A 19,517-nucleotide genomic window follows, 5' to 3' on the forward strand; every position below is an offset into this window, starting at 1 on the left:
GAGCCTGAACCTGTCGAGAAGCTTGTCGATGTCGAGGTACCTGTCTGATATTGGGGCCTAATTTTAACGAACACCCTTTGTGGATATGTGTTTGGTTGTGCTTGGGTGTTTGTTGGGGTAAAGCTTGGAGGATAAGCAGAGTCCTCGTTATTGTCCCCGAAATTGAGCATACGGCTCTTTCTTTTTTCTAGCCCTCCAGTCAGCAACTGGGTTAATTGGCTCATCATATTCTTTTTGGATTCTAGCATCTGCTCCCTCATACCTTGTTAAATTTTGGCCAATTGTTCTTTCATCTATATTTACAGCTGATCTTACATTTCTTTTTGCATTTTCTCTAATCATTCCAATATTTGGTCCATTTCTTTAGTTTTCCCTCATGTATCGTAACGATATTCCAGGAACTGCCATGATTTTAAGGTGTCTTTGTGAGGTTTAATGCATATGATGCAATGTAATGCGAATGCATGAAATGCATGCAAAAAAAACATTGATTCTGATTCAATTTCATTAGAGTAACTTTTCTAGAATTCTTTACATAAAATGGATTACATATACGGCCTCGCCCTAATACTTAAGGCCTTGACCTTTCTAAGAAGCCAAGCAAACTCTCAGCCTCGATCTGACTCTAACTCGTATTTCAGACTCAGTACATCAGCCTGGACTGCTAAGGTTTGTAATTGATCAATCACCTCTCGTACTTGAGTCAAAGCTGCACCCATAACGTAATCCCTATCCCTGACCTAATCTTGAGATCGATGAAGCTGCTCCTGCCACTGCTCATTATTTGCTTCCAGGAGTCAACTCGAAGTTCACAGTTTTGTAGCACGGTTTCAAGTTCTTCTATCTTTCCTTTTAGCTCTTTAATTTTGCTCTGGCTAGCCATCAACTCAATTACAAAGTTACGACTACGATACTGATGTAGGGATCTTTCTAACTCTAACACCCGAGTTTTTAACGCCACCTTCTCATTTTGACTTTCTACCAAACTCCCTTGCATAACATCTTCTCGTGCTTGAGCATCTCAAAATTTCCTTTCCCATTGGTTGGCTCTACTCTTTTCCTCTTTAATTTCTTGCCGCCATTGTTCTGACATTTTTCCCAGTCCGGTAATTCTTATTGACAAACGCAAATTCTTGTAGTCCGCTTTCAAACTATCCAAATCCTCTTCAGCATTATTCTTCCCCTTTCTAAGCTTCTCAGCTTCTAGTTTCTAGACGTTGACATCCAGTCCCAGCTGCATTTTCTCCTCCTCCAATTACTCTATCTTTTTTCCTAGTTCCGAACACTTTCTCTCAAAATCCTATTTGATGATCTCTAGCTCAGACGGGATCACTTGCAAGTGTTCTTCTATTGAACGAGTGTTTTCTTGGTTTGACATAGAGATGTTGTCGTTGATTCTCTAACCCCACCACCGGTCGTACTCAGGGGTAACCATCAGGTTAGCAACAAACCTTTTCATTCTGCGAGTTCGGTTCCACGCGTTTGATATTCCACGAACTTTCTTTTTGTAATTATCTCCCTTGTATACAAACTCACACTGAGCTAACCTTTGTGTTACTGGTGTAAACTGTCTTGATCTGTATTGTTTTAACACGAGCAAAGGAGTATACCCAACAGCCCTCATATTCCAAGTAGGGGAACCCAATCAAAATCTCTACACCAATATAAAATCCCGTCAGGGACCATCCAAGGGGCTCTCCACTCGACATCTTCGTCTCGCAGATTTTGGAGAATTATCATCCATTTCTTCTTCATGATATCATCCTGTCTCGGCGTAACCACTAACTCTTTCAGCGGAGAATAGCTTTCGGAGAAGATTCGATATGAAACCTTTTTCACTTTCCAAAAGTAGCTATGGAACCACGCTAGTAAGAGTTGTGCACATCCGATGAATCTCTCTCCGCCTGCTCTTTGGCATGTGTTCAAGAATCTGAAAGTTTCGGCCAAAATTGTGTGAACAGGTGTGACCCTTTTATCAACTCGATCAAATAAATCGGAGACCGCCTTGTCTATATGCCCTAAAGCCTTAGGGAAGATAACCAATCCATAAATGTTTAACGCGAAGACATCAACCCTCTTCTTCACATCGGGATGTGCTAGGATCAAATATCTCAAATTTCTCCATGGAATGCACTTACTATCACCTTTCTGCTTGATCCAAGCTGTAACCTACTGTTCACTTATTCCCGTGATGTTCATCAGCTTTTTTAAGAACGTTAGGATGTTGGCAACTCTGGAATTAACTTTGTCAATTTGAATCTTCGGGTAACGGAACAAAGTCGTGTACTCTTCCACAGTAGGTACCAAATCCACCTTTCCAAAAGTAAAACAACTATAAGCAGGGTTCCAATAGTGGGCGAGAGCTCCGAATAAGTACTTGTCAACTTTGATATCGAATAGATAAGGCAAATTACCATAATTACAGTAGAATATTTGCTTGACCTCGTCATCCCATTGATCCCATATTTCTTTCATCTCTTAAAGATTATTTTGGGTTACGCTAATACGAGTAAAATCCCACAACTCTGACACGAACCCCTCTGTAAGACTATCACCCTTCTCTTGTCGCGTTGTCTCGACCCATATCCGGACAACCGCATTATCCTCTACTTTATCAAGAAACCCATTTTCCATGACAAGTTATCTATTTAGCAATCGAATGTGAATCAACACTTTTTTTTATAAAAATGCCATGTAGTTATAGTAAAAGTAAAACAAGTCAGTACTTCATACACAGTTTAAAGTAAGCGAAGAATAATAAATAAAGCACGTACTCGGGTAACCACTAGGGTTTGGTATGGCTCTACCTAAGGTGGGCTCTTAGGGTCCGCTATATGGGGTTTGGTTCTAACATAAAGGTACCTGAACTACCAAATTCCTCGATCCTTACCCATTATAGGCTCAAATGGACCAAGTTCAGTTCAGAGAACTACATTTCCCTATGGCTATACGGAGATGAGAATCTCACGAAGACATGGGTACGGATGTATTTTGTAACACCCCTTACCCGAAAACATTTTCGGAGTCGAGCACAAGGCATTACTTAGATTATCCTACTAATTCGAAGCATAAAAACTTGTTTTGAAAATTAATTTCACTATTTACAGCAAATCTCTCCAATCACGCAGTAGTTACTAAATTGATTATAACTCGAGCTAAGGGACTTGAAATTTTATTCCGAAATTTTCCCTGAAACTAGAATTATATATATTCCTACCATAAAATTTTTAGAATTTTTGGTTTAGCCAATTAGTACAGTTTATTAGTTAAAGTCTCCCATGTTTCACCACTTAACTGTTCTAACCTCTTGCCACTAAAAATAAGTTTTCTCACTGTAGGATTTTCATATGAAGTTATTACTTGTTTATACAGAAAATATACTCAATAAGGAATCTATACATATAAACTATAACTCATAAACATTTTTTTACAATTTGTAATGATTTTCTAAACTCAGAACAGGGGACTCCAAAAATAGATCTGACCCTGTCTCACTAAAATTCACATATATCCAAATATAAAATTATTTTTATTAAACCATTAATTTTCCATGAAAATAGACTCAATAATCTTTGAATCTATATATCATTAACCTTCTAACTAATTATATACTATCCTAGGTGATTTTTCAAAGTCACATCACTGTTGCTGCTTGAAATCTGTTTCTTTGCAAATTTTACACTTTCATGATTTCTATGCATGATTTATCACCTAGACATTTGCGACAACAAACACCTTCATACTTAGTAATAATTAACAACCAGTCATCATAAAATACTTACATAATATTCTTTAGCAAAATAATACAACATTCAAAATAACTAAGTCCCTATACATGTCATAACCCAAACATGGTTCATCATAAAATACCGAGTTGTTGTGGTTGATAGTGTGGACGATCTCCGACTTCTTTAGGATCCTTGAAGTAGCTTTGCAATACTATAAGAGAAAGAGAAATAAAAGAAGTAAGCATAAAGCTTAGTAAGTTTACTAGCAAATAAATAACCACATTAAACACAAATAGTTAAACTCAAGTGTCAATATCTCTAGTTTACTCTTTAGTTAATCTCATTCTAGTTCTCTTGCTTGTTTACTTAGTATACTTGTGTGCATAACTTACTCTTCTCTTGCTAAATCGTTGAATATCAATTGTTAATTTAATAAATTCTTAACTCTTATAACTCACCTGAGCTTGCCATTTTTGCTTTTAACTAAACTTTCATGTACATGATTCGTTTACTAGCCCGTTGAGCCACATTGGAATAATAAGGATACTTGGGTCTCTTCTGATCATAACATGCCAAAGCCATGTCCCAAACATGGTCTTACATGGGATATTCTCATATTGGTGCCCATGCCATGTCCCAGACATGGTCTTACGGGGGACCTCTCATCTCGGTGCCAACGCCATGTCCCAGACATAGTCTTACATGGGACCTCTCATCTCGGTGCCAGACATGGTCTTACATTGGACCTCTCATCTCGGTGCCAACGCCATCTGAGACATGGTCTTACATGGGACCTCTCATGACCTCAAGGATGCCAATGCCATGTCCCAGACATGATCTTACATGGGATCTCTTTACCTAAATGTCATGACATTCGTATCCAGTATTTTCCTTATGTATCAATGGGACTTTTTAATATTAAATTCTTTATCATTTTATACTTGAATCAACATCAAATAAATTCATGGAATAAATTCATAGTTGCAGGAAAATGACAGCATTAGTAATAATTATTGAAATATTTCATTTATTTACCGTAAACTTACCTCGGTACCAAATATAGCCCAATTCACCAACTTAGTCTTCAACTTTATTTTTCCCTTTGTTTAACCTCGAGTTTCGTTCTTCTTGATCTAAAATAGAACATTTACCTTACTTAATACTCACATTCATCAAAACAGCCATCGACTCTAACTTTTCAAAATTACGATTTTGCCCCTAAACTTTTACATAATTACATTTTTTCCTCAAGGCTCGGAACTTAAACTTCATCTCTTATTCTTATGTTTTATAACATGCTGAACATTTTTCTCTTCTATGATAACATCAAATTCCCACTCTAACATGTATTTATGAACATTAGGTATTTTACCGATTTTGGGGTTTTACTCGTTTTCACTTGAAATCGACTAGCAAAAGCTATTTAACATAATTTCTAGCTTCATATTATATCATAAAACATCAAAATGAATACTTTTCACCTAAGGGTATTTTTCCAAATATAAACCCTAGGTTAAATTATTGCTAGAATAAGCAAAATTAAGCTACCTGGATCTTAAAAACGTAAAGAATATTAAAAACGGGGCTTAGAATCACTTACTATGAAGATTGGAACCTTGAAAAATACTAAATATGGCTTCCCCCTTACTGATTTCGTTCACTATGAAGAAGATATTTTTGGCCATCTTTTTCCCTTTTTAATTCTTTTTATTACTAGATTACCAAATTGCCTCTAACTTAAAATTTTCCTATTTCACTTATCTCATGTCTATTTTTGTCTACCAACTTAACCAATGGTCTATTACCATATAAGGACCTCCAATTTAAATTTTCATAACAATTGGACACCTCTAACATGTAGAACTCAACTTTTACATTTTTTACATTTAGTCCTTTTGACTAAATTGAGTGCCCAAACGTCGAAATTTTCAAACGAAATTTTCACGAAATCATTTTGTGAAATTGTATACCATAAAAATATAAGAAAACTAAATTTTTCCTCATCGAATTTGTGGTCCTAAAACCACTGTTCCGATAACCTTGAATTTAGGCCATTACATATTTCGAATGCGATCCACTATCCTATATGGAGGTGAATATCTCATAAAGAAATAGCTTCTCACTCCCACTTAAAAGGGTAAAATCGACTGATTATGCGATGCAATGTGTAGAAATATATCAAAAACTCAACCCAGTAAAGCAATTATAATTCAAAATAATGAAGATCGCAACAAAGTCAAATGAAATGCAACGAAAGGATCGTAAATTTAAACCAAGTTTTTCACTTTCGCCAAAAAGAAAAAAAGTAATCAACTCGTGGCTTGACTCTTTTATTTCACCTTTCCCCAGCGGAGTCGCCAAGCTATCGAAACCATTTTTTTTTTGTAAAAGGGATCGACTTTCATTTTGAAAACGAAAACGAACATGGGAGTCACCACCAATCATTTTTGATAAGGTAGGATCGGGTAACATCGAAAAGTGTTTTTTTAATTAACGGTTTGATTTATTAAAATAATGATTTTAATCCACAAAATTTAGAAAGATGGGTTCGGGAGTCGGTTACGCACGAGGAAGGATTAGCACCCTCGTAATGTCTAAAATTGGTACCTAGTTGATTACTTCATGTTTTTTAGTGCCGAGAATTAAAAATCTTGAAGAGATTGAAAATACGATCCTTTGTTAAAATATTGAAAAGTTTTTGAAAAAGGGGCATGTTTTACATTAATCGAGAAAGAGAATTACGTCCTGTAAGCTAGGACATAATGTCTTAAATTCCCGTTCGAGAATAAACGCCGAAAAATTCACTAGTTTGAAAGATATTCGATTATCTCGGTTTTAGAAAGAAATCATATTTTGTAAGTTAGAACATGATTTTTTCTTGATTCCCGAGATTATTCAAAATTCAATTTTTTTAAAAATGTTTGTTTATTCAGATTTATTGAGAAAATCAAAACCCTGTAAGTTAGGGCACGACCTTTCGAATCTCAAAATACGAGGTATTACTTATTTTAAAATCATAATTTATGTATCGAGTAAAATTAATGTATCAAATTTTTTTGTGAAAATAAATCACGATGATAATATGCGTAACAACATAAATGCGTTAAGAAACATCAAGAAAGATGAGAACGAATTAACGAAACAAACAAACTGATTACAGATAAAAGAAAAATAACAATCAAACTAAAAAAATAAAATAAAAAACTATAGTAAAGAACCATATGAATAAATGGGATATAAAAGAGTTTTCAAAATAATAATACTAATAATAATGAGAATAATATGAATGATAATAAAAATAATAAATAATGAATAATCTAAGGTTTGGAATCATATAAAAGATTATGAATAAATAAATATAATATGATAAAATAGAATAGATGTATTTAAAATATTAGGTAAATCAATATAAAAAGAAATATAATAGAAATAATTATGCAAAACTAACTAATTTAATAATATGATAATAATAACAAGTAAATAAATAAAAAGGAAAATAATAATAGTAATAATAATGTTAAATTAATTAATATAATAATAAGATAGCAAAAATAACAAAAAAGGGGGTTAAATTGAACTTTGAAACAAAAATTTGGGGCAAATTAGAAATAAATAAAAAAGGACAATGACCAAGTAGAACGCGCGAATAACAAGGAGGGACCAAAATGGGCAATAATCCCCACCCTCCAAAACGCATAGCTTCAAGATGGACCAAATTGAAAGCCGAAATAAATTATAGGGCAAAAATTAAAAATGAAAGAAACTTAATTGTAAACAGTAAAAAATGAAAGGGCTAAAGGCGCAATTAACCCTTCCGTCTAAAAACACGCGGATCCCAGGGGTTAATGGGTCAGGTAATCGGGCACCCCAAAACGACGTTGTTTTGGGCATTTGAGGCCACTCTCAAAACGACGACGTTTTGGGGGCCTATATAAGTTAGGTTTTTAACAAAAAAAAATCATATAGCCTTTGTTTTTAGAGAAAAAAACTGAAAAAGCTCTCCCCTCTCCCTCTGGCCGAAGCCTAGAATCCGGCAAGGGGGACCGCTGTGGCTCCGCCGCCCCTCCGCCGTGGACGGTGGTCAAACGCCCCAGGTAAGTTTTCGTCCTCCCTTTTCTATATATATACGAGATATATATATACAGTTTTTCTTTTTAAACTAAAGGAAAATAAAGAAATTTTTTAATATGAACAGTTTCAAAAACTAGAAAATAAAGAAAATAAAAATGACCTTTGCACGTTTCTACTTTGTTTTTTTCTTCAATCTGCTTTGATGCTTTTTGTTGTTTTTATACTTGAATCTGTTTTTTATTGTATTCAAGAAAAATCCCCCTGGGAAAAAAACTACAATGGTTTATCATGGCTTATGTAGCCATTTTACAAAACTTTAATCTGTTTTTGTATATTTGCTGTCACTTTTGATTTTGGTCTTTGTAGGTGGTGGTGCAAGTGGAGGGCGGTGCTGACAAAGGTGGCAGAGGTGGCACAGTCGGTGGCAGATCTATGGGAGTTAGGGGCAGCACGGACTAAGGTTTCTTTTGTTTTTCTATTTTTTTGGGTATTAGGCTAATTGGGCTTGAATTGGGAAATTTTGGTTTTGGGCCTATCTAATTTTTGTTGAGTTTGTAATTGGTTGTATTGGGTTTTAGTTTTTTTATGGGCCCTGGCAGGATTGGCCCACAATAATATCAAATTAGAACATATAAAGACAATTTAGTAAGACTTTCGAGGGAGCAAATTTAAAATAAATTTGATAGGGTTTGGTGTAGAAACGAAGTTTCCATGATTTTAAATTTTATCTTAATAAAATCATATTGTTGGCACATTTTAACAATTTTTGAACTGCAAAGATGATTTATATTTACATTCATAAGATAGTGTAAATTTAGTAGCCAAAAGTTCTAAGTAAGTTTGTTTAAAGTTAAGAGTTTTATGAAAGTGGATTAATTTAACCTGACTGTCTTGAAACAGTTATAGCTATTTAAAATGGATCTTCTGTAAGGTTCCACTCTGTATTGGTTCAAAGTATTCATCAAATACTATCGCGTTTTAAACAATGAGATATCAGGCATATTTGTAGAGAGGAAAATTAAGAAGCTGACTATTTGATCAAATTGGTCTAACATCGAGATTACAGGTTGTCTGTTTGCGACTTCTCCTTTAGAGGGGAGGGTCTAGTTTTTGTAATTTGCTTTTATTTCTACTTTTTCACTTAAGAGTTTTAGGAGTAAGAAGTGGATAAACTCAAAGTTAGGTTGTGTACGGCTGACTCAGTGTTGCTTTGTGGTTATCAACGTAATTTTGTTGTCATGGTGAGAAAAACAGAATGTGGCCAAAATGAAGAAAAGCTTCGAAGCCGCCAAACATAGGTTTTGTCCCAATATCTTATCACTTACTCCTTCATTATGATGTTGCTCACAGATTTCCTCACCCAAAATAATCACTCTAACTAATAGTTTTAGATTCTTGTCTGCAGCTTTATTGAAAACAAGACTGATATTGCGAGCATGATATTGGAGTGGTCACGGACTTGGGTGTGAATATATGTATCCTTTATAGTTATGCACATGAGCTCGAATACTTTTAAAAAAAAGAACGGTAGGAGTAACATAGCTTAATAAATTCCAGTACGAGTGTAGCATCTCATTGAAGATGACGAGTTACTCGAAGTTCATCCACATTTTTTTTGTATAATTTAATAGGGAGCTTTGGAAACTAAGACAGAAAAAAATGTCCTTTTTCAGATATATCAAAAACAAGGAGGAAGGAACAATGATGCCTTTGAAGTAACTTTTAAACAAGTTTCCATTGACTTGAAGAAACTTTGTACAAAAATGCAGAGAAAGGGAGGGTTTGATCTGTTTCTCAACTGGCTAACATGCATTGCGGTTGTTTCTGCATTAATCAAAACCTGTATGGGAGGTGAGTTATATGAATCCAAATCCTTTTTTAGCTTCATTAGATCTGTTGATCCACAAAACGAACTTGGGATTCAATGGAACCACTTGTCACAAAATCCATGCTTGCATAAGCCTAATGGTGTGAAGTGCAATCTGCAGGCTACCTCAATATTAGAAATAAGGCTTGAAAATCTGAATCTTAGTGGTGTAATAGATGCAGATGCCCTCTGCAAACTTCGAAAGCTTCAAGTTCTTAGCTTATCGAGGAATCTTATACACGGAACGATACCGAGCTCGATATCGTACTGCACTAGGCTGAGGTATCTCAACTTAAGCAGCAATTCGTTAAGTGGGAGAGTTCCTCACACTCTAACCAAGTTGAAGTATCTCAAGAGTTTGGACATCTCTAACAATCATTTTACCAACATCGGTCCATATATTGGAAAGGAATTCGACCATTCTAATAAGTATTTAAAGAAACCAGTTTCATTACAAAGTGATGGTCATTTAAACACAAGAAGAAAGGATGAACAAGCTGCAGGTGCCTCAAAAGATTCCAGTGAAGATAATTCCATCGATCTATTGGTTGTTTTGATCCCTTTATATCTTGGCTTTGGGTTCCTCTTTGTGTTCTTATACTATATGAGAAAGAGGGCCGATAAAATAGCGAAAGAGAAAGAAGCACAAAAGGTGCTTAAAGAAACACCGCTCAAACTCTCTCCGATCAATGCTATACAGGAAGTGAAGCAAGAGGATAGAAACCAAGCGCTTGTTTTTTTTGTTGAGGACCATCAAAGCTTTAAATTAGATGATCTCCTCGAAGCCTCGGCTGATTTACAAAGCCAGGGAATTTGCAGTAGCCTTTACAAGGTAATACTTAAGAACAATGCCACTTATGCTGTCAAAAGATTGAAGAAGTTGCAAGTGTCTTTTGAAGAGTTCAGCCAAACAATGACACGGATCGGGAACTTGAAGCATCGAAATATCCTACCCCTTGTTGGCTACAATTGTACAAATGAAGAAAAGCTTCTGTTCTACAAGTATCAGAACAATGGAAGCCTCCTAAACTTGCTAAAAGGTATGTCGAGAAACTTATACTGCCAGTCATCTCGTGACCAAAGTTTCGGACTTCCAATGTTAGTCAATATGGTTACTCTATTGAAATTCTCTCTTAAAAACTGTTTTTGTTAACTTGCAGGCTACATTGAAGGGAAAAGAGAATTTCCGTGGAGACTTAGACTGACAATAGCAAGTGGACTTGCAAGGGGTTTGGCATTCATATATCAGAATCCAAATGATGCAGACGAGATCATTCCTCATGGAAATCTAAAGCTCTCAAACATATTGCTGGGTGACAGCATGGAACCATTGATAAGTGAATATGGGATTTCAAGGCTTTTAGACCCCAAAAAGAATTCCCTTTTCTCCAATGGTTATACAGCACCCGAGAAAAGTTTATCGGAAAAAGGCGATGTTTTCAGCTTTGGAGTCATCCTACTGGAGTTACTAACTGGTAAGACAGTGGAAAAAACCGGAGTAGACCTTCCGAAGTGGGTGAAGTCGATGGTGAGGGAAGAATGGACTGGAGAGGTTTTTGACAAGGAGGTCACTGAAACCGCATTGCAGTGGGCATTTCCTTTGCTAAATATTGCTCTGAAGTGTGCATCTTATTCACCACTAGATAGACCAACTACATCAGAGGTCTTGGAAACAATCGATGAGGCTTTGTCTGCACACGATGATCGTTCGGTTTCTTCGATGTCTTCCTGGGAATCAGGCCACCCAGATTGCTGTATACTTCACACTGTCATACCTGAAACTTGGGATACTCCAGGATCAAATTGTTAGTAGAAACTTCAGTATGTTCTTATATTCCATTCTCCCTTCAACACCGGAACAATCTTATCATTTCGTTGATTTTGCAGGAAGAAGCCCCTCCTTGTTAAGTTCAATAAGCCATCTATCTTGAATATTTTGTGGCCTACATTATATGATCGTGTATTTGTGTCATGTTTGTAATATTTTGTTAAAGGAATATAGGTTCACTGATATCTTGAATTCTAATTATGCAGAACAGGCAAAAGCAAAATTTTGGATGGTCCCCCACCACCAAAACCACATCCCCCCTTTTTTATGTGCCTGAAATCACCATATGAAAGTGGGTCCAATTATTACAGTAGATGATAACATGCATAATTTGGATATGGTTTACATACACGCAATGTAATTTGCAATTATTGAAAAAGTTGAAATCAGTAGTAAGTAACAAAGACATGTTATAAAAGGTCCATATACACCAGCAGTTGCAATGGTACAAAGCTAGTTAACAGTGCAAGTCATGATTTTCCCACTCATCTAAACCATGTACAAAGAAACACAATACATTACAATGATACATGTTACACACCATTAAATCTAAAGTCACCTGTATGTCTTCCTTTGTTCAAAGGAAGCTTAGAAAAATGCCCTACTTCCATAGAACACCCGAGAGCCTGTGGTTTTCGATGCCTGTATTTTTTTATCACTGTTGTTAAGCTTTGGCCTGCAATGCAACAGCAGACCTGCATTGAAGCTGAACCAGTGGAGCAGCAGCATTTTGTTCATTTTGTTCATTTGTAACTTGCCTTGGTTGCTTTGTAATTTGACTTCAAGTTAGTAAGATTTGTTGTTGATTTGAATTTGATGTAATGGCTGATATGTCAGCTTCTTTTGTGTGTAATTTAAGCCTAGTTTTAGTCAAATATTAGTGGGAGTAGGTACATATTAGGTAATTATCTTGTATCATATATGTTTCTCAACTTAATGAAATGAAAAGGGATCATTTTTTCAGTTTTCTTCTTGTTCAATCTTCCTTAGCATTCGTTCTTAGTTTCATTTCTCCTTTGTTTTCTATAAAAACACCAACAAATGGTATCATAACAACTCTGCTCTCACTGAAAATTTTGAGTCAAAGATCTCCTCATTGGAGGACTCGAGAGACTTATCAACCATCTCATTGTCTGAGTTGATAAACTCTCTATATGCACTTGAGCAAAGAAGGACCAACAGGCTGGAGGAGCATCTAGAAGGAGCTTTCCAACCAAAAGCCAAAGAAATTTCAAGTTCGAGCTACAAAGGGAAGAAACCATAGCTTGATAAAAGGGAGAAACCAAAAGAGGGATGCAAGAAAGAAGAGATTTCCACCATGCATTCACTGCAAAAAGTCCACACATTTGGAGAGATACTGCTGGTATAGACCTGATATTCAGTGTAGGAGCTGTAAACAGTCTGGTCATATTAAGGTGTGCAAGAACAAAGGAAGGGAACAAACTCAGTAGCAAAATCAAGCTCAGGCTGCTGAGGATATTCAAGCTTAGGAGGAGCATGTTTTCACTGCATCTTATTTTGCAACCTCAAGCAAAGTCGGAAGAGATTGGTTAGTAGACAGTGGCTGCACTCATTATATAACATATGATGAAGAGTTGTTCAAGGATCTCGATAGAAGTTTTGCTTACAAAGTCAAGATTTGAAATGGAAACCTCATTGAAGCCAAAGGCAGAGGCAATGTTGCAATAAGCACACTGTCAGGTAACAAAATAATCTCAGATGTCCTTTTTGTGCCTAATATAGACCAAAATCTGCTTAGTGTTGGTCAATTGATTGAGAAGGGTTATTCACTTGTTTTCAAGAATAACTCATGTGTTATTGAGGACTCATTTGGTCAAGAACTAGTCACAGTGGCTATGACTGATAGGTGCTTTATGCTGATGTGAATCAGCTAGAAAAGAAAGCATATACTAGTCTTACTGATAAAGCTAGTTTATGGCACAAAAGGCTAGGCCATGTCAATTATAAATCACTTGATTTGCTGCACAAATTGAACTTGGTTAAAGACATGTCTAAAATTGAAGTTAGAGAGAGTGTGTATGAAATTTTCCAGCTTGGGAAGCAAGTGAGATTGCCTTTTCTAGTTAATAAGGCATGGAGAGCTCGAGATAAGCTTGAATTGGTCCATACTGACATTTGTAGACCAATGAAGACCTCTTCTTTGAATGACAGTAGATACTTTGTACTGTTCATAGATGATCTTACTAGGTTCTACTAGGTCTATTTTTTGAAACTAAAGTCTGAAGTGTTTGAAGCATTCAACAAATTTAAAGCCTTAGTTGAGAATCAATCAGGCTACAAGATTAAGGCCTTAAGATCATATAATGGGACTGAGTACTTGTCAGAGAAGTTTTAGGCTGACAACAAGCTGGAATTCATCATCAGCTGACAACCATTTATACTCCTCGGCAAAATGGAGTGTGTGAAAGAACGAATAGAACAGTATTCGACATGGCTAGATGCTTACTGTTTGAAAGCAAATTGCCAAGCAAATTTTAGGCTGAGGCTGTGAACACCTCAGTGTCTCTGCTTAACAGGTTGCCAACTAATGCTGTCAAAGATTAAACTTCTTTTGAAGCTTGGAATAGACTCAAGCCAACAGTTTCACACCTAAAGGTGTTTGGTTGTGTTTGCTATTCTCTTATCCCAGCTGAAAAGAGAACCAAATTAGAAAAAAGGTCTATGCCAGGGATCTTTGTTGGTTACAATAGCACCAAGAAAGGTTATAGGGTGTTTGATCCCTCAACAAAGAAGATCATGGTGAGCAGAGATGTGAAATTTGATGAAGGAAGAGTATGGAATTGGAATGGAACAAATGCAAGCTTGAGTGAGGAAGATCAGCAAGATAGAAATCTACAACCAGCTAAAGAAGGGCCAATTGATGATAATTTTGATGATGTACCTATGAGAGGCACAAGAAGCATCACTGACATCTATCAAAGATGTGATGTTGCAATACTTAAGCCTACTAATTTTGATAAGGCTGCTAAAGAAGAATGTTGGAAAAGGGCTATATAAGCTGAAATAGAGATAATACACAAGAATGGCACTTGGGAATTGGTTGACAGACCAAACCAGAAGAGCGTTATTGGTGTGAAATAGGTGTTCAAGGTCAAATAAAATGCTGATGAGACTCTAAACAAACACAAGGCAAGACTTGTGGTAAAGGGATACAGCCAACAGTATGGCATCGATTTCATGGAAAACTTTGCTCTAATTGCAAGGTTAGATACAATAAGGTTTCTGTTTGCCTTGGTTGCTCAAAAGTAATGGAAAGTGCACCAATTGGATGTCAAGTCTGATTTTCTGAATGGCTTCCTTAAGGAAGACATCTTCATTGAACAACTAGATGGATTCAAGGTTCTTGATGAAGAGCATAGGGTCTATAAGCTGAAAAAGGCCCTGTATGCTCTGAAGCAGGCATCAAGGGCCTGGTATGACAGAGTTGATGAATATCTGTCTAGGCTCGGGTTTGAGAAGAGTATTAGTGAGCCTACTCTTTATGTAAAGAAGTCTAAAAGTGAGACCCTACTGATTTTGTCACTTTATGTGAATGATTTGTTGGTAGCAGGCAGCAAGGGGGAAATGATTGAAGAATTTAAGATGCAGATGCAAGATGTTTTTGAGATAATTGATTTGGGGGAAATGACTTACTTCCTTGGCATGAAAGCAAATCAATCTGACCATGCCATCTTCATAAGTCAGCAGGCTTTTGCCTTGAAGATCGTAAACAAATTTTGCATGTCCAACCGCAAAATTGTTAGCACACCAGTGGCTCAAGGTGAAAAATTAACCAGTAGTGGCAATCATGAAAAGGTTGATGAGAATGAGTATCAAAGCCTGGTAGGTTGTTTTCTCTACTTAATAGCTACAAGGCTTGATATCATGTTTGCTGTTAGCCTTCTGTCCAGATTCATACATTGCTGCGATGTTGTTCAGTTTAAAACAGCCAAAAGAGTTCTCAGATATGTGAAAAGGACTTTGAATTATGGAGTGAATTTTGAGAAGACAAAAGAGAATTATGGAGTGAAATTTAAGAAGACAAAAGAGCTTAAGTTGATCGGGTATTCTAATAGTGATTGGGTTGGATCAATTGATGACATGAAAAGCACTTATGGCTACTTCTTCACTTTTGGCTCAGGGGCCTTTTGTTGGAGTTCAAAGAAGTAACAAACCATTTCTCAATCAACAGCAGAAGCAGAGTACATTGCAGCTACTACAGTTGTTAATCGAGCCATTTGGCTTGGGAAGCTCTTATGTGACCTAAATGAAAACCAAGTTGAAGCTACTGAGATCAAAGTTGATAATCAATCAGCAGTTTCCATAGCCAAAAATCTAGTATTTCATGGCAAGACCAAGCATTTCAAGATTAAATTTCATTTTGTTTGAGAGGCTGAACAATCAAGGGAAGTAAATCTGATTCATTGCAGCTCAGAAAACCAACTAGCTGACATTCTAACTAAGTCTCTCGGTGCTACCAAGTTTGATTCCTTAAGAAGAAGGATTGGTATTTGTTGCATACAGTCCAAGGAAGAGTGTTAAGCTTTGGCCTGCAATGCAACAAGAGACTTGCATTGAAGCGAACCAGTGGAGCAGCAACATTTTGTTCATTTTGTTCATTTGTAACTTGCCTTAGTTGCTTTGTAATTTAACTTCAAGTTAGTAAGACTTCTTGTTGATTTGAATTTGATGTAATGGCTGACATGTTAGCTTCTTTTGTGTGTAATTTAAGTTAAGTTTTAGTCAAATATTAGCTAGTGGGAGTAGTTACATATTAGGTAATTATCTTGTATCATATATGTTTCTCAACTCAATGAAATAAAGAGAGATCATTTTTTTAGTTTTCTTCTTGTTCAATCTTCCTTAGCATTCGTTCTTAGTTTCATTTCTCCTTTGTTTTCTGTAAAAACACCAACAATTGTAGTACTCAAATTCTCCAATTTGGTTGCTCCTTTGTTAATGTCCAAAGGTAGTTTCATCTTAGCCAATGACTCAGTAAATTGCTGCATGCTTTTCATGTACATGTCCACTATCTCTTGCTGCACCACCTTCTGCTCAGGCTCAATGCTGACAGAAACAAAAGGTTTTTCAATGGAATCACTACGTGCCCTGGAGGAACTACTGTCAGCATCTCTAGCATCAGCAGTTTTCTCTTTTGGGGTTGAAATGTGTTCCTCCATAGAAGTTTTTGAAGCAACTGGACTATCAGCTGATGGAGATGAGACTCAATTAGTTGACACACTGCTTGGAGGAGACTCTAGCTTAGGAACAGGAATGGAATTGACTGTAGCAGTTGAGAAGCTTTCCGCTACATTAACAGCCATATCCAAACTAACTCGATTTTTAGCATTGGAGATGACCAGGCTTCCAGAAATTTCAGAGTCTAAACTGGAACATGGGATCCCAAAATACTCAGAAACCATCATTTTGTTTTCATTCACAATTTTTGGATCTGTAAACTCAATCTTCTCTAATTCACACTCACTTATTTCTGAATCCTTCACGGTCTTCTCTGCAACTAAATCCATATGCATTATTGGAATAGCCATTACTTCAGGTGATGATCCAACATATGCAAGAGAGAGTTGGACAAAACCAGCAGGTGAATGGAACTGATCGGTGGAAGAGAGAGAGAATTCATTCTCTAGCTTTTCCATTCTTGAGGATTACTTCAAACAGTGGCACCAACGCAAACCCCAACAACTGATCTTCAAGATAGTTCCTAACTCTACTCATCATGACTATCTCAATTTTGAGAGAGGAATCAATGGTTCGAGCTTTGAGGCGAAGGTTTTCATTAAACACCGGATCCCTCCCACTACCATTGATGATCTTAGTGGAAAATGTGCTTTCAGGATCACTGGTGAGACAAAGCTTAGCATAGACATCCTGCTTGTGGTAAATGCAGATGTTATGGATGTCTCTTGCCTGATAAACATAAACCTCAACAACACCAATGAAATTGTGTCGATCGAAAACGACAGCTTCCTTTGTGTTAACTTCAAAACCATCTGATAAGCCACCAGAGTTCCTAGTAAAAAGTTTAGATTTCTACTGCTGCTCAGGCTCAGCTACAACATAGCTTTTGAATGGTGAGGCAACTAACTGTGGAGAATCCATGAAAATACTAAGAAAATTAACCTGGTAGAGGAAAACAAAGTAACCCTTTTGAAATCAACTTCACCTAGAGATCAAAAGATAGAATATTTTAATTTTCTCCAAACAAATTCCAAGAGAAGAAAGCTTTCGGATTTAGCCAAATAGAACTCAAGGCTGAAACTAACAAACAAATTCTAAATCAAGATTCAAACCTAAACCCTCAGTCCTTCAAGAAAAACCCTAGTACATGAGAATTTGAAATCGAAGCGAGGCTATTAACCTCTTGAGTTACTACAAGAAACCAAGATTATTAAAATCCAGTATCTAAAATGTCAGATTTTTTTTTTGTGTGTGTGTGTGTGTTAAGTTGGCAACTTGAAATCACGCCCACCTCTAAAAAATTATGTAAATAGCTGAGAGGTAAACCCCCAATCTAAAACCTGTGTAGACCTTACTTGCAAAAAAGGCTGAAACCCCTTTCACTAAACAGTTTCCAAAGCATAACCCAGAAATAACCCAGGCTTGAAACTGAACTGACACCCATTAACAGTTAAACTCAGAGTCCAATAAAGCAATGAACTTTTCTTCATAGGAACTGGAATCCAAGGAATATATATATAGTAAAATATCAAAAACTTAATGACACTTTCCCAACTTTGTTCTCAGTTCAAAGCAATAAAAACAAGAAGAAAAGATGAATTGTATTCACCTTGGCCGTTGGATTTATGACTTCTTTAAAGAGAAAAGAAAAATAAAAAGGCCTTCGTTGTAATCTGCAGCTCCAATCTGATATATGGACACAATCCACAGTTCCAATATGCAGGAACTTTTTGGACTTCTTTTTTGGGGTTAAGAACTGAGCCTCTTTTTTCTTCGTTTTGAGTGTGTCAATATGGGTGAAGAAGAGAGCGGGGGAGTTCAACACAAGTGGAACTGGTTTGCCCAGACAGAACAAATATTGTGTTAAAAAAATAAAAAATAAAACTAACAAGTAATTCGATAAAAGAGTCACCTCAAGTTTCAATTCAGTAATTTTTAAAAAGTAATAAAATAATTACTAAGGTTATCGAAAAGTGACAAATTATTAACATTTTTTGTTAGGGATAGGTGACGTACTAACTTGCCACATTGGACAAGGCAAAGTTAGTGACTTTTTTTTCGTCCTTCTTTTTTTTAATAAATGACCCAATATTTTTTTATTTTTATGTAAATGGCCCAATATGTTTAACTTGATTTAGTTTTGGTTTATTTTATTAAACATTGAAAAATTTGGAAAAAAAAATATTTTTTTAACATGTAAGCTGAATAAATAAACTCATTTAAATCAGAAAACAAATTGAAAAATTTGGAAAAAAAAATTCACATATAAGCTGAATAAATAAACTCATTTAAATCAGAAAACAAAACTCATTGCTTCTAAATTCTAAATATAGCTTTATTTATACTTTTACATTTGCATAATTTTAACCACCAATAAAATAGTGTCATATCATTAAATTTTAAAGATAACAAAATATTATTATATATTAATCTATATCCATTATCTTCTCCACCTTAATTTAAATTTAATTAAATTACTTAAAATAATCTCTCCTTTTTTGTGAGAAATACAATGCAAAAGAAAACGAACTTAGATCATCAAAAGCTAGAAAACCATTAAGTCTATCAACACATAAAACAGTTCCAAGTTGTTCAAGGGTGTCTTTAAAGACTTGCACTTCAGTGTTCATTTTGGGAGCCGTCTTAGCAATGCATTCAGCCACTTGATTTTTCTCTCTTGGGATGTGTTTGATATTCCATCGATCCAAAGTCTGTAATACCGGATAACACCTTCTCATTAAAGTTGATGCTGCTCTACTAAATGCCCATCTTGGAAAGCATTAGCCACCTCAAGATTTAGTTTTGGTTTATTTTATTAAGCATT

At 35.9% G+C, this 19,517-nt stretch overlaps 1 protein-coding gene and 1 pseudogene across 1 annotated transcript; one reads left to right on the forward strand and one right to left on the reverse strand.

The window, feature by feature from the left end:
* Positions 1-8,882: 8,882 nt before the first annotated feature.
* LOC107919486 (probable leucine-rich repeat receptor-like protein kinase At1g68400) lies at positions 8,883-11,677 on the forward strand. The gene is made up of 3 exons (XM_041109020.1): positions 8,883-9,097; positions 9,205-10,706; positions 10,827-11,677. The coding sequence occupies exons 2-3, from the start codon at positions 9,563-9,565 to the stop codon at positions 11,474-11,476; spliced, it is 1,794 nt and encodes a 597-aa protein (XP_040964954.1). The 5' UTR covers positions 8,883-9,097; positions 9,205-9,562; the 3' UTR covers positions 11,477-11,677.
* Positions 11,678-16,253: 4,576 nt separating this feature from the next.
* Positions 16,254-18,536, reverse strand: LOC107918970 (uncharacterized; annotated as a pseudogene).
* Between the last annotated feature and the right edge of the window lie 981 nt (positions 18,537-19,517).

This window comes from Gossypium hirsutum, chromosome D13 (assembly GCF_007990345.1).
Source record: "Gossypium hirsutum isolate 1008001.06 chromosome D13, Gossypium_hirsutum_v2.1, whole genome shotgun sequence".
In the NCBI taxonomy this organism is placed as follows: Eukaryota; Viridiplantae; Streptophyta; class Magnoliopsida; order Malvales; family Malvaceae; genus Gossypium; species Gossypium hirsutum.